The sequence below is a fragment of the Jatropha curcas genome, chromosome 6 (genome assembly GCF_041381405.1).
Source record: "Jatropha curcas cultivar XTBG-Jc1 chromosome 6, XTBG_Jcur_1.0, whole genome shotgun sequence".
NCBI lineage: Eukaryota > Viridiplantae > Streptophyta > Magnoliopsida > Malpighiales > Euphorbiaceae > Jatropha > Jatropha curcas.
The window spans coordinates 5,982,596-5,997,155 of record NC_143156.1 but is presented as its reverse complement, the minus strand read 5'-3'; the positions used below and the strand labels follow the sequence as shown (position 1 = coordinate 5,997,155).

General features: G+C 33.6%; 1 protein-coding gene across 1 annotated transcript; it reads left to right on the top strand.

Moving 5' to 3' along the window:
* The first annotated feature begins 8,029 nt into the window (after nt 1-8,029).
* On the top strand, nt 8,030-11,200 carry LOC149495410 (disease resistance-like protein DSC1). Its single transcript, XM_089722625.1, has 4 exons — nt 8,030-8,625; nt 8,783-9,863; nt 9,939-10,232; nt 10,317-11,200. The coding sequence occupies exons 1-4, from the start codon at nt 8,141-8,143 to the stop codon at nt 10,902-10,904; spliced, it is 2,448 nt and encodes an 815-aa protein (XP_089578751.1). The 5' UTR covers nt 8,030-8,140; the 3' UTR covers nt 10,905-11,200.
* The last annotated feature ends 3,360 nt before the right edge of the window (nt 11,201-14,560 follow it).

Below are 14,560 nucleotides of genomic sequence, written 5' to 3'. Positions count from 1 at the left end.
ATGAAATATTCAATCAAATACCAATAAACTCAAAATAAAAAACAAAGTAAAATAATATAAAAATAAAAAAATAAAATCAAGAACTATAAGATGAAATAACCATTGGTTGTAAATATAATGTGTATTGTAAATATAAGATGAATCCTAGCATTACATTGGGGGTGCAGACTGAAGAGGTTGGCTTACTTGTTATGGGTAAATTGGGAAATTGAGTAAAGTCTATTAAAATAAAAAAACAGAGATCTTTTGAAACAAAAGCAAACACAAAAGCAACAAACATGAGATAATATGAAATATTGTTTTGTAATGTAATATAACAGTTAGCTTTTCAAGCAATTGATTGAAAGTTGAAACAATGCACCAGAGCAGAAAAAACAGAGTTCAAGAGGAACCTCACTTCTTTGGCTCCAAGACCATCTGCTTTAGCGGGATCCATTTATACTGATGTTTATACCTTTTGAACTCGAATAATTTATACTAAATCTAGGGCTATTTTAAATGATTGCAAGGCTTTTTTTAGCTTCTAAATCTGATATAACCATTAGATGGATTCATAGACAAATAAATATAGGTGCTGAGCTCGGTTATCATATTCTTACACTCGTTTGCAGCTTTGGGATACTATGTTAGATTATTTAATAATCTATATGTGGCCCATGTGATTAAAGAGCTGGTTCTAATTAAGGTGGCCCAAGATGATGATTATTGGGCTTAATGGATAAGAACCAGTTATGGTTTTAATACCCTTCCTCTGCCTTATAAAAGATAAAGGAATCAACAGATTAGGGTTAACACAGAAACAAGAGAGTGTGACGGCTCCCTCAAACACATACGGAGATAGTTTGTTTGAGAGAGCTCATAAAAGAAACTCCCGCAGCTGTTGATTATTCTCTGACCATTAAGAGAGCACTTACGGACAAAAGGCCAGAGTGAAGAAACGTAGATCTGCTGTTACGGTGAGAATCGAATTGTCCCAACGAGGTAACCCATAACATAGATCTGCCGTTATGGATCAAGGTACGCTTCCGATTATTGTATATTCTTGTCAAACAAATTCTATGAACAATAGATCTGGGCTATATTAAAGTTTATTCAACATGTGGTACTAGAGCCTGTACCTGTTCTAGATTTGTTTGATAGCGTTTTGTTTGGCTTAATTAATGAAAATTAATTTCATATTGTGAAATTGATTTATATGGTATAAGCGAAGCCAAAATTATAGAAATTTGAAAACTGTTTGTTTTCTTTATGCTTTATAAATTATTTTGTTATTATTTATAGAGAATGGTTATGACATATTATTTTGTTATGTCTTTAAAGTTTTGAGATATTAATTTAATCTCATAAAAGTTTTGCATAAATCAATGTTTAATGAATGGAAAACTTGTTAGTCACCAAAGTGGCCTTGTTTGGATTATTTTAGACATTGATTATGCAGTTTTCAATTGTTCATATTTGTGTGATGCCGTTATATGATATGAAAGTGAAAATTGAACAATTGAGCTCGTTGATTATAATTTGTTAGGTTACCCAAAGGTAGACCATTAATTATAATCAATGGCATTAAAGATACTTATCATTGTACGAATTAATATGAATGTATATCCAAAGATAACATGCATATTGTATGGAGCATTATTGAATAGTTGAATGGAATAAAAAAAAAAAGTAACTGGATTGCAGAAAGGAGCACGGGCGTGCTTCTCTCTGACTTGCATAATGGCTCGCAAGTTGCTCCATAATGAAAGTCTATTAAAGTATTTTTCTTCTTGGCATCATTATTGATTAAAGCTATGCATTTAAATATTACCCAAAGGTGAATCTAGATGCATATTTAAAGTTGTTATTTGTTTGAATCCATTTTATGTTTACTCAAAGCGTTAACATATGACTATATGTGTAATGTTGTAGCTTCCTTTAACATGTTTGCTATGGGCACTGGGTTGATTAAGTTCAATGGATTAAACTATGCTGATTGGTCCGAACAAATCCATTTTCAGTTAGGAGTTCTGGACCTGGATCTAGCATTAGTCTCTGAAAAGCCAGCAGCCATTACAGAGATCAACACTGAAGCTGACAAGTCTCATTATGAGGCTTGGGAGCGGTCTAACAGGCTAAGCTTGAACTTAATGAGGATGACAATGGCTGAAAATGTTAAGCCATCAATGCCCATAATAGACAATGCTAGAGAGTACATGCTAAAAATTAAGGAATACTCACAATCGGACATAGCTGACAAGTCCATCGTAGGATCCTTGCTGAGTGAGCTAACGATCAAGAAGTTTGATTGGTCACAATCCATTCATGATCATGTGACTGGCATGCAGAATTTGGCAGCCAAACTGAAATCAATGGGAATGGATGTGAGTGAATCCTTTTTAGTTCAATTTATTATTAACTCACTTCCTCTTGAGTTTGGTCAGTTCTAGGTGAATTACAACACCCTTAAGGAAAAATGGAACATTCAGGAAATCAAGGCCATGTTGATACAAGAGGAAGGGAGATTAAAGAAATTGAAGGATCACTCCATCAATCTCACTTTTCATAATGGAGCTAGCAGCAGCAATAACAAATCAGGGAAGAAATGCAAGAAAAGGGACAGTGCCCCAATGAAGGTTAAAGAGGGCCAAATCCGTAAGGAATTGAAGTGCTACTTCTGTAGGAAGAATGGTCACTTCAAGAAGGACTGTCCTAAAAGGAAGATTTGGTTTGAAAAGAAAGGTATACTTTATGTTTCAGTATGTTTTGAATCAAATCTTATTGAAGTGCCTAATAATACCTGGTGGTTAGATTCTAGTGCAACTACTCATGTGTCTCATATTATACAGGGATTTCTTTCGATCCAACCCATAAACGAAACTGAAAAGTTCCTATTCATGGGAAACAAAATGAAGGCACGAATAGAAGGAATTGAGACTTATAGATTGATCCTGGACACTGGTTGTTATCTGGATCTTGAAAAGTGTCTCTATGTTCCTGAATGTGCTAGAAATCTAGTTTCTGTAGGGAGGTTGGATAATGTTGGTTTCAGTTTTAAGATTTATAATGGCGTTTTTTCATTATACAAACTTAAGTACTATTATGGTTCTGGTACTTTGATTGATAGTTTGTATCATTTTAATCTTGATGCTGAATTTATTGAATCCCTATTTAATGTTGAACACAATATAGGTATTAAACGTAGTGCACATAATGAATGTTCTGCTTTCTTGTGGCATCAAAGGTTAGGTCACATATCCAAAGAAAGGATTTTGAGGTTAGTGAAAGGTGGAATCTTACCTCAATTGGATTTCACTGACTGGGACGTGTGTATAGATTGCATTAAAGGTAAGCAAACTAAGCACATATTAAAGACTCCAGCCACAAGAAGCAGTGAATTGCTTGAACTTATACACACTGATATATGTGGCCCTTTTGATGTTCCCTCTTGGGGTGGTGAAAATTATTTTATTACTTTTATCAATGATTTCTCACGGTACGGTTATATATATTTACTGCATGAAAAGACTCAATTAATGGATATCCTAGAGATATTCATTAATGAGGTAGAAAGGCAGTTAAATAGAAAAGTTAAAGTGGTGAGATCTGATAGACGTGGTGAATATTATGGTAAATTTAATGAAAATGGACAATGTCCAGGTCCATTTGCAAAGTTCCTTAAAAGTCGTGGCATTTGTGCGCAATACACAATGCCAGGTACACCTCAACAGAATGGTGTAGTTGAAAGGCGGAATCGTACTCTTATGAAAATGGTTAGGAGTATGCTAAATAATTGTACTGTACCTTTATCATTATGGATGCATGCATTAAAGACTGCTACATATTTACTTAATAGGGTTCCTATTAAGGCAGTTCCTAAGACCCCTTATGAACTGTGGACGGGAAGGAAACCTAGTCTGAGGCATCTTCATGTTTGGGGTTGCCTAGCGGAAGTAAGGATATATAATCCACATGAAAAGAAGCTTGATGCTAGAACGGTTAGTGGATTTTTCATAGGATATCTTGAAAAGTCAAAAGAGTACAGATTTTATTGTCCTAACCATAGTACGAGAATTGTTGAGTCTGGTAATGCTCGGTTTATTGAAAATGGCCAAATTAGTGGGAGCAGTGAACCACGTAAGGTGAATGTGCAAGAGATTCAGATTGAAAATCCAACTCAGATGGATTTTCCTAATGTCTCTTCTTCGGTTGTTGTTCCACTTGTTGTATCACGGTTTAACAACATGGTTGAACAACAAAACAACATTCCGAACCCACAAAATAACCATATAAATGATGAACCAGTAAATGATGAACAATTCACAAATGATCAAGTGGTTTCACAAGAAATAGCATTACGGAGGTCACAAAGGCAAAGAAGGCCAGCTATTTCTAGTGATTATGTGGTTTACTCACTTGAGCATGAATGTGAATTGAGCATTGATAAGGATCCAGTCTCTTTCCAGAAAGCCATGGAATATGATAATTCTGAAAAGTGGTTCAATGCCATGAAGGAAGAAATGCAATCAATGAGTGATAATCAAGTCTGGGATTTAGTTGAGTTGCCTAAGGGGTCAAAACAAGTTGGTTGTAAATGGGTTTTCAAAACCAAATGGGACTCTAAGGGCAACATTGAAAGATATAAGGCCAGACTTGTTGCTAAAGGTTACACTCAGAAGGATTGCATTGATTATAAAGAGACCTTTTCTCCAGTTTCTAAAAAGGACTCTTTAAGAATTATTTTGGCTTTGGTGGCTCATTATGATCTAGAGCTTCACCAAATGGATGTAAAGACAACCTTTCTTAATGGTGACTTAGAGGAGGAAGTATATATGGACCAACCAGAGGGGTTTGTGGTCACAGGAAAGGAAAACTTGGTGTGCAAGTTAAAGAAGTCAATATATGGACTGAAGCAAGCTTCCCGTCAATGGTATCTTAAGTTCAATAATACCATCACTTCATACGGTTTTATAGAAAACACTGTTGATCGGTGTATCTATATGAAGGTCAGTGGGAGCAAGCTCATTATGTTAGTCCTATATGTTGATGACATTCTTCTTGCTGCGAATGATGTTGGGTTGTTGCATGATTAAAGGGTTTTCTCTCTAAGAACTTTGAAATGAAAGATATGGGAGAGGCATCCTTTGTGATTGGAATAGAAATATTCCGTGATAGATCACAAGGACTGTTAGGATTGTCTCAAAGAGCTTACATTGATAAGGTATTAGAGAGATTCAGAATGGAAAAATGCTCCACAGGAATAGTTCCAATTCAGAAAGGAGATAGGTTCAGCGAAATGCAATGTCCTAAAAGTGATTTGGAACGTAAAGAGATGGAGTCTATTCCTTATGCGTCAGTGGTTGGGAGCTTAATGTATGTTCAGACATGTACACGACCGGATATAAGTTTCGCCGTAGGAATGTTAGGGCGATATCAAAGTAATCCCGGGATGGATCATTGGAAAGCTGCAAAGAAAGTACTTAGGTATTTACAAGGCACTAAGGATCATATACTCACTTAGAGAAAGTCTAGCCATCTAGAAGTGGTGGGATACTCGGATTCAGACTATGCCGGTTGTGTAGATTCGATAAAGTCTACATTTGGCTACTTGTTTCTCCTAGCTGGAGGAGCAGTATCATGGAAAAGTGGAAAGCAGTCTGTCATTGCTACTTCCACAATGGAGGCTGAATTTGTGGCATGCTTTGAGGCCACTGTTCATGCATTGTGGTTGCGGAACTTTATCTCAGGTCTAGGCATTGTCGACAGTATAGCTAGACCGTTGAGAATTTATTGTGATAATTCCGCAGCTGTCTTCTTCTCTAAAAATGATAGGTACTCTAAGGGTGCAAAGCACATGGATTTGAAGTACCTATCTGTGAAAAAAGAAGTGCAAAAGCACAAAGTGTCAATTGAGCATATCGGTACTGATTTGATGATAGCGGATCCGCTAACTAAAGGCTTACCGCCCAAAATCTTCACTGGCCATGTTGATAGGATGGGCATTATAGATAAGTCATTGTTGGCATGATGTTTAAACTTGTATATATATATACATATGGTTGTTTTACTCATATTATTGTGACACTTGGGAATTCAATTAAAGATGTGTTTTGCTTATTTATATGTTATCCACATTATAGATGTATACAATAATGGTTTGAGTGAGATAACAATAACAGTTGATTGTAACAATGTATTGTTTGTTGAACAGTTTCTCCATTAAAGTTTTATGAATTGAAGTGGTTTGTGATATATGGAAGGAATCATGTCGATTAATGACTTGTGACCGCCATAATCCGATCATCTTAATTCTAATTAAGGTAAACATAATAGATTCAAGAAATGCACATGGGCCAAGTGGGAGATTGTTAGATTATTTAATAATCTATATGTGACTCATGTGATTAAAGGGCTGGTTCTAATTAAGGTGGCCCAAGATGATGGTTATTGGGCTTAATGGATAAGAGCCAGTTAGGGTTTTAATATCCTTCCTCTGCCTTATAAAAGATAAAGGAATCAACAGATTAGGGTTAACATAGAAACAAGAGAGTGTGACGGCTCCCTCAAACACATACGGAGATAGTTTGTTTGAGAGAGCTCATAAAAGAAACTCCCGCAGCTGTTGATTATTCTTTGACCATTAAGAGAGCACTTACGGACAAAAGGCCAGAGTGAAGAAATGTAGATCTGCTGTTACGGTGAGAATCGAATTGTCCCAACGAGGTAACCCATAACTTAGATTTGCCGTTATGGATCAAGGTACGCTTCCGATTATTGTATATTCTTGTCAAACAAATTTTATGAATAATAGATCTGGGCTATATTAAAGTTTATTCAACATACTATCCTGCAGTGCTTGTTTCCTTTTTGTGGTTATTAATGAAACGTGATGTTGCTTTGCTTTTAAAAAAAAAAAAAAACAGGAAAGTGTCCCGAACTTACAATTTCTGGGGGAACAGGTTGAGCCCACTGGAGAGCGTGGTGCTAAGTCAAAAATTATGGTCCTTAAAGCAAATTTATTTACTTTTTGACATTGAGAAATACTTTGTCTGAAAAATAATAGTTATGGTTTTGAGAGTGACGGAGATTAAGGAGAGATGAGAGACTGAGGTGGGGATGGGATAATTCTTAAGGGTACATTAGGTATAAAATTTTAATCTCTCTTGTTTGATCATTATTTTTTGAATTGAACTAACGGAGAGTTATAAAATTGGACGGAATGACCTATTAGTTTAATATTTCTAAAGGTATAAATTCTAAAAAGTATTTCTAAAATGGTAGAGATGAAATAGTTGTATTTTGATATACATGGGGATGTAATTAATTTTTTCTAAATTATATTTAAAAATCTATATTTTTATGTTTGGAATGAAAAAAAAAATTTTAATTTCAATTCTATGAATTTAATTGTATGAAATTTAACATAATTACACCAAATTCTATAAAAATAAATGAAGTTTTCAAATGAATTCAACAAAAGTGAGGAATCAACTTTGTACGACAAAATTACTCTTTTATAGAAGTCAATTTTTCAAAATTTTTTTACTTATTTAACTTATTTATTTTATCAAATTTGACCACTGAGCATTTAAAAAATTTATTTTTTTAGAAAAATATTTTTTATTATTGTGATTTTTATTTTAATATTTTTTATCTTTTATTTTAATATTTTTTAACATTATTTTACTATTGAATAAAGAGATCCAAGTTAAATATATAACTATCACTAAATTAAATGCAATAATTTTATCAATATTATTTTTATTCTATAATAAAAATATAAAAAATTATATAGCATAACTAAATATAATTGGTATTTATTATTTATTTTTATTATATTTCAATTTTATTTTGAATTTATTATAATTTCAAATTTATTTAATAAAATAAAAGTAAATAAATTTTCAATTATAAATTTATTTCAACGTTATTACGTGAAATTCAATTAAATTATATATTTATACCATGAAAATTCGTATTTAAATTAACTTATTTATTTTTTCAAAAAGAGAGGAAAGATTCTTACACGCGTTTTCTGTCTTTTAAATGTGTAATCTCCTTCCTTCGGAGTAATTGCAGTGGAAATCTTGGAGTCTTATCTCCAACAATATATCTGTAAACTCTCTCTGTTTTTTTTTGGTTTTTATTAGAGTAATATATTATGGCTTCTTCTTCCACTTCCCCACTGAAGAAACTGGAGAAGCAGTACGATGTGTTCGTTAATTTTAGAGGTCAAGATGTCCGGGATGTATTTCTCAGTCACCTCCATAAAGCTTTGAGTCAAAATGAAATAGATGCTTTTGTGGATGAAAAACTTGACAGGGGTGAAGACATCTCTTCATCCCTCTTGGCAATAATTGATAAATCATATATCTCAGTGGTCATTTTCTCGGAAAATTATGCATATTCTCCCTGGTGTTTGGATGAGCTTGTGAAGATACTTGAGTGCAACAAAACAATGGAGCAGATGGTCTTACCAGTTTTTTACCGAGTAAATCCAAGCCATGTTCAAAATCTGACAGGGAAATTTGGGGATGCCATAGCTAAGCATAGAGAAGAACCGGATTATTTGCACAAGGTTGATAGTTGGTGCCAAGCCCTTAGAGAAATTTCAGAAATGTCAGGATTGGTTTCACAAAAGATTAAGCAAGTACAATTGTCCTTATTTTATTATTTTATGTTTATATGATTCCTGAATTTTATTTTAGCCGTAAACCTAGTTAGTATTCTTTATAAATTTGGTTACCTATTTTTTTTATATTTTTAGTGGATGATTGGTCGTACCTTCCATGTATATAACCAGGTCTGACTCCAAGTTAATTGAGGAAATTGTCATCTATACTTTGAAGAAACTAAATATTGTGTATCCAAGTGGTGCTTATGATGATGGGTTAGTTGGAATTGATTCACGAGTCAAGATTGTCGAGTCATTGTTATGCCTTGGGTCGCCAGATGTACGAGTTGTAGGAATTTGGGGGATGGGCGGTATCGGCAAAACAACCATTGCTAGACAAGTGTTTGATAGAATTTCTGTTCATTTTACAAGCCGATGTTTTGTTGCAAATGTTAAGGAAAGATTAGAAAAATGCACATCGTGTGTTGTAAAAAAGGAAATTCTTTCTGATCTATTAGGGGCAGAAAATTCAAGTAATCATAGTACATTGTCTCGTTTGGATAGACGTAGGCTCTCAAGAAAAAAAGTTCTCATAGTTCTTGATGATGTGGATGATTTAGTGCGGCAAGTAGAACCTTTAATCGGAAAGCATGCTGATTATGGTCAAGGGAGTAGAATAATTATGACAAGCAGAGATAGACAATTGCTTAAGAAGTTTGGTGCCACAATATATGAAGTTGAGAAATTAAATAAAAGTGAAGCTCTCTGCCTGTTTTGCAAGCATGCCTTCAAGCGACAATTTCTAAGAACAGGATATTTTGAGTTGTCCAATAAGGCAATTGATCATGCTCAGGGCATTCCATTGGCTCTCAAAGTTTTAGGTTCCAATTTGTATGGCAAGAGTGAAGAAGTATGGGTAGATGAATTGGAACTATTAAAATGTGTATCTGATGAAAAAATCAAGCATATATTGAGAATAAGTTATGATGGACTACGTGAGAATGAAAAGGAAATCTTTCTTGCTATTGCATGCATGTTTAAAGGAGAAGATAAACATCGCGTTGAAAGTCTATTGGATGTCCCTGGTTCAAAATCTGGAATAAGTCGTCTCGTTGATAGATCTCTCATCACCATTACAATGAATGAGTTACATATGCATGACTTGCTACAGCAAATGGGCAAGGATATTGTTTGCGAGGAAAAACAGTTGGGAAAGCGTGGGTGGCTGTGGGATCCCAAGGATATATATTACCTGTTCACAAGAGCTGAGGCAAGAATCAATATATTTGAGTAATATTATTGATATATATTTCTTTTTACACTTATTTTGGCTGTTTGTTTTCAGGGGACTGAAGCAATTAAAGGCATATCATTGTACATGTCTACTGCCAAAGAGCTAAATTTAAAACCTACAGCCTTTGAGAAAATGTATAATCTTAAGTTTCTCAAGTTCTATGCTTCACTCAGTAAAATCAAAGTATACCTTCCTAAAGGCCTCAATTTTCTGCCAGAAGAGCTAAGGTTACTCCACTGGTATCGATTCCCTTTAAAATCTTTGCCGCTGGGTTCTTATGTAGAGAATCTGGTCGAACTTCGCATGCATAAAAGCAAACTAAAAGAACTTTGCAGTGGAGTTCAGGTAGGATTTAAAATGCTTCTTTGCAGGTAGTTTTTGCGAACCTTAGATATATGATTTTATTCTTACACTTCTTTTTCATTGCAGCAACTGGGAAATTTGAAATTCGTCGATCTCAGGGACTCTAAGGAGCTAATAAGAATTTCAGACTTGTCTAAAGCCGCGAAACTTGAGTTTTTAGATCTGAGTTACTGTGAAAGTTTGGTTGAGTTTCCCTCTCCAAAATATTTGAGCAAGCTTACTCGATTGTATCTAACGGGTTGCAATAGTCTTTGCACTTTACCAAGCTTCCTTGATTTGAAAAGTCTCAAGGAATTTTGGGCCTCTGACTGCTTAAAACTTGCAGAGTTTCCAGAGTTCCCGTGTAACGTAGAGAAGCTAGTTTTGCAACGAACTAGAATAAAAAAGGTGCACCCATCAATTGGGTCTATCTCTCGTCTTTCCTCACTTTACTTGAGTGATTCTACAATGCTTGAAAGTCTCCCAGACAGCATTTGCAATCTGAAGTCTCTAATGTACTTTTGTCTCGGCGGATGTGTAAATCTAAAGAGATTGCCAGAAAACATAGGGAATTTGGAATCTCTACGGGGCTTAGATGCAACCAATTCTGGTTTAGTAGAACTACCAGACATCATCTGCAATCTTAGACCATCTTGTCATGTATGCTATAAATAACAAATGTTCACGTTGTCATGTATGTATTAAACTTATTATATATATATATTTTTTATTTGTCAATAATTTAAAAGTGTAGTTTGGTGGTGGTCTAGTTGGAGTGAGAGGAATCCTACCGATTACAATTGTTTTCACCAATTTGGTAAGTTAAGGGGAAGACCACCTTCTTTTGGGTGCCCCGTAGTATTATTTCGGTCTATAAAGACCTCCAATGAATTAAAAAAAGTATGGCTTATAAATAAAACTTTGTTTATCAAATGAAAAGTATTTAATAATATTATGAAACTTTTATTTTATATTTAATGGAAGGGCAATATCCCCTTAAAAGACTAGTTAGTGCATGTGTTTGGGCCTTCCGTTCCCTGGTGGTTGAGCAGAGTCACTATACCAACTTACAACTAAGGGTGGCCATGGCTCTGGAACCGGCAGTTCCGGTTCCAAAAAACCTGGAACCGGAACTGAACTGAAAAGTTCCGGTTCCGGTACGGTGGCAAAACCGACTGTTCTGATTGGTTTTCCGGCGAATCGCATAATTTTAAATTTTAAATTTTGAAGACCGGTTTTCAAAATTTAATAAATTTGTGAAAGTTATTTGTAAAAAAAATACACCTAAAAAATTAAAAAATACTTCAATTAAATTTATTTTTTTAAAGACTTGAACATAATTATTTTTTAAAAAAAAATTCTTCAACTGAATTTATTTTTTGTTTAAAAAAGTTTGAACATAATTTAAAAAAAAAAAAGGGCTTGAACTTAATTTTTTTTTTTTTTTAAAAAATTAAGTTGCCTACGTATCCTCTTAGAGTTTAGAGGAATCAAAGCCCACGTAGTTCTTACTTACCTTATACCAATTTCACCCCTTTTACCTTAATTGCTATTTGCACCACCGGTTGATGTTTCCATTGAGGACCCATCGTATAAATCATATAAATCTTCATTTTCTTTTAGATTTTCTTGTGCTCTTAATTCGGCCTTGCTCTAATAATCCACGCATGATTGTGCTTCTACTGAATCGGGTGTCATACGAGATCGTGTTTTATCAAGTATGTTTCCTCCTTGACTAAAAGCTTGTTCAACTGCAACAGTGGAGACCAGAGCTGCTAAAACTTGTTTTGCAATTAAAGAAAGTATTGGAAAAGTATTGGCGTGACGACTCCACCAATCTAAAATTGAAAAATTAGTATCTGCATAATCATCACCAAACTCAAAAGAAGTGGTTAGATAATTATCAAATTCAGAAAAAGAACTGGATTCCCTTGGTCTTTTTTATCTTTGTAGTAAAACTTGTTGAGCAACACCAACACCACTTACCTTTTGTGTTGGAAATTGTTGAATATTAGATTGAGAAGAATTAGAAGTAGATGAACTAGAAAATTGAACAAATTCATTATATAATTGCATAATATTTTGTTTAACTTCATGCAATACTATATTTATATTAACATTATCTTCTATATCAAGATTTAATACTTCATAATAAATAGTCAAATATTCACATAAAACATCAATTTTACATCTAGGATCAAATACAATAGCAACAAGATAAATGGGTGGTATATTTTTAAAATAAGATAACCATTTTTTTCATTGAAAAAATACAATCTTTTAATATACAATCATTTTCAAATTCTTGAAAAGCACTAACAATATTAATACACATAGGTAAAAATAAATGAGATGTGGGATAATAAACCCCACTAAATTTATAGGTAGCATCATTAAAAATTTTTAAAATATCTAAAATTTTTGCACAAATATCCCAATTTTGTAGATATAAATTAATATCTTCAATATTATTAGTAACAAAAAAGCATAATAATTTTTTATAAGAAAAAGACTCGTTTAGTAATTCATATGTTGAATTCCAACGAGTTGGGACATCCCTTGGAAAACGTTTTGATCTTTTATTATTTTCTTTACAAAATTTAGCCCAATTTTTCATCACTTGGGGATGTCCCCATAAATATGAAATAGCTTTTTTAATTGAAGAAATAAAAGATTCAAGAATTTTTAAACCATCTTGTACACATAAATTTAAAACATGGCATGCACATCTTATATGAAAAAATTTTCCACCAATATTTGGTTCACAAATATTTTTAAGTTCAATAATTGATTTAGTATTAGCAGAAGCATTATCAAATGAAATTGAAAAAATTTTTTTTGTCAACTTATATTCATCTAAAATTGAAACAATTATTCTATAAATATTATTTGCAGTATGTTTATCATCAAAAACACGAAATGCAATAATTCTTTTTTGAATTTTCCAATTATCATCAATCCAATGACATGTAATGCCCATATAAGAATGCATTTGTCAATGATCACTCCAAATATCACAACAAATTGAAACACGAATTTTCATTTGAGAAAATAAAAGCTCTAACTCTTTTTTTCCTTTATTATATAAAGAAATAATAGTTCGTTTTACAGTATTTCTTGGCACTCTTTTGGCAAAATGATTTAAAGCTTTTTGACAATAATTATTAAAACCTACTTTTTCACCAAAACTAAAAGCTAAATGTTCCATAGAAATCATTTTTGCTAATTCTTCTTTTTGTATTTTTTTCAGAATATTGAAATAAAGAAAGGTTAGAAGATGCGTACCCGGAAATTTGTGTTTGAGACCGATCAACTCCTATTTTTGTTGGATGTTTTGTCTCCAAATGCTTCCAAAATGATCCATAGCCGCCCGCTTGTTTAAATTTATAAGATTTTCCACAATAATTACAAATTAAATCGTACATTTTCTCACCTTTGAATTTTTTCGTGAAATGAATGGCGAATATGTCAGAACTTTGTCTTGCTCTTCCAACAATTTGTGCTCGTTGCTCGTTGCTCTTGCTCTTCCTCTTCTTGTAATTGCTCATTAAATTCAGATTCTTGAGTTGAAATTTCCAAAATTTCATTTGGATATCCCTCAAAATTAAATTGGTTGGGAGTGAAATCATAGATGTCGTTTGTAGGGATAGATGAATATTGTGTTTCTCCAATCTTTCCCTTGCCCTTACCTGAATTTGAGTTTCCTCCACTTGCCATTATATGATAATAAGATATAATTTGGAAAATTGAATAAAAAAAATTAGAGAGAATAATAACTTAATAAGAGAAATTGTAGAGTAGAGAAGAATAATATAGAGTAGAGTGTAGTATATTGTAGAGAGAGTAACTAGAGAGAGTATAGATTTTTTTGTGATGAATTTGTAAATGAAATGAGGTATTTATAATAAATCCAAAAAATTATTTTTCCAAAAATACCCTTGAAACTAGCCGTTATGTAGCCGTTTATGGCTGTTGGGAGGGGTAATTAAAAGATTTCACAACAAAATTAAAAAAAAAAAAAAACACAACTGACAGTTTATAACTGCTAGAACCGCCGGTTCTAACCGGCCGGAGAACCGGCGGTTCCAATCCGGTTCCGACCGGTTTTGTGGAACTGCCGGTTTCGATTCCAGAAATCTGGAACCGGAACTGAACCGAAAATCTCCGGTTCCGGTTCCGGTTCGGACCGGTTCCGGTTACGGTTCGGGACCGGTTCGAACCGACGGTTCCGGTTCCCGAAACCGTAATATGGCCACCCTTACCTACAACCCAGCAATTGACGAAAGAAAGGAATTGATTTAGTGAAAAGTAGTTTCAATTAGTAGCAAGAG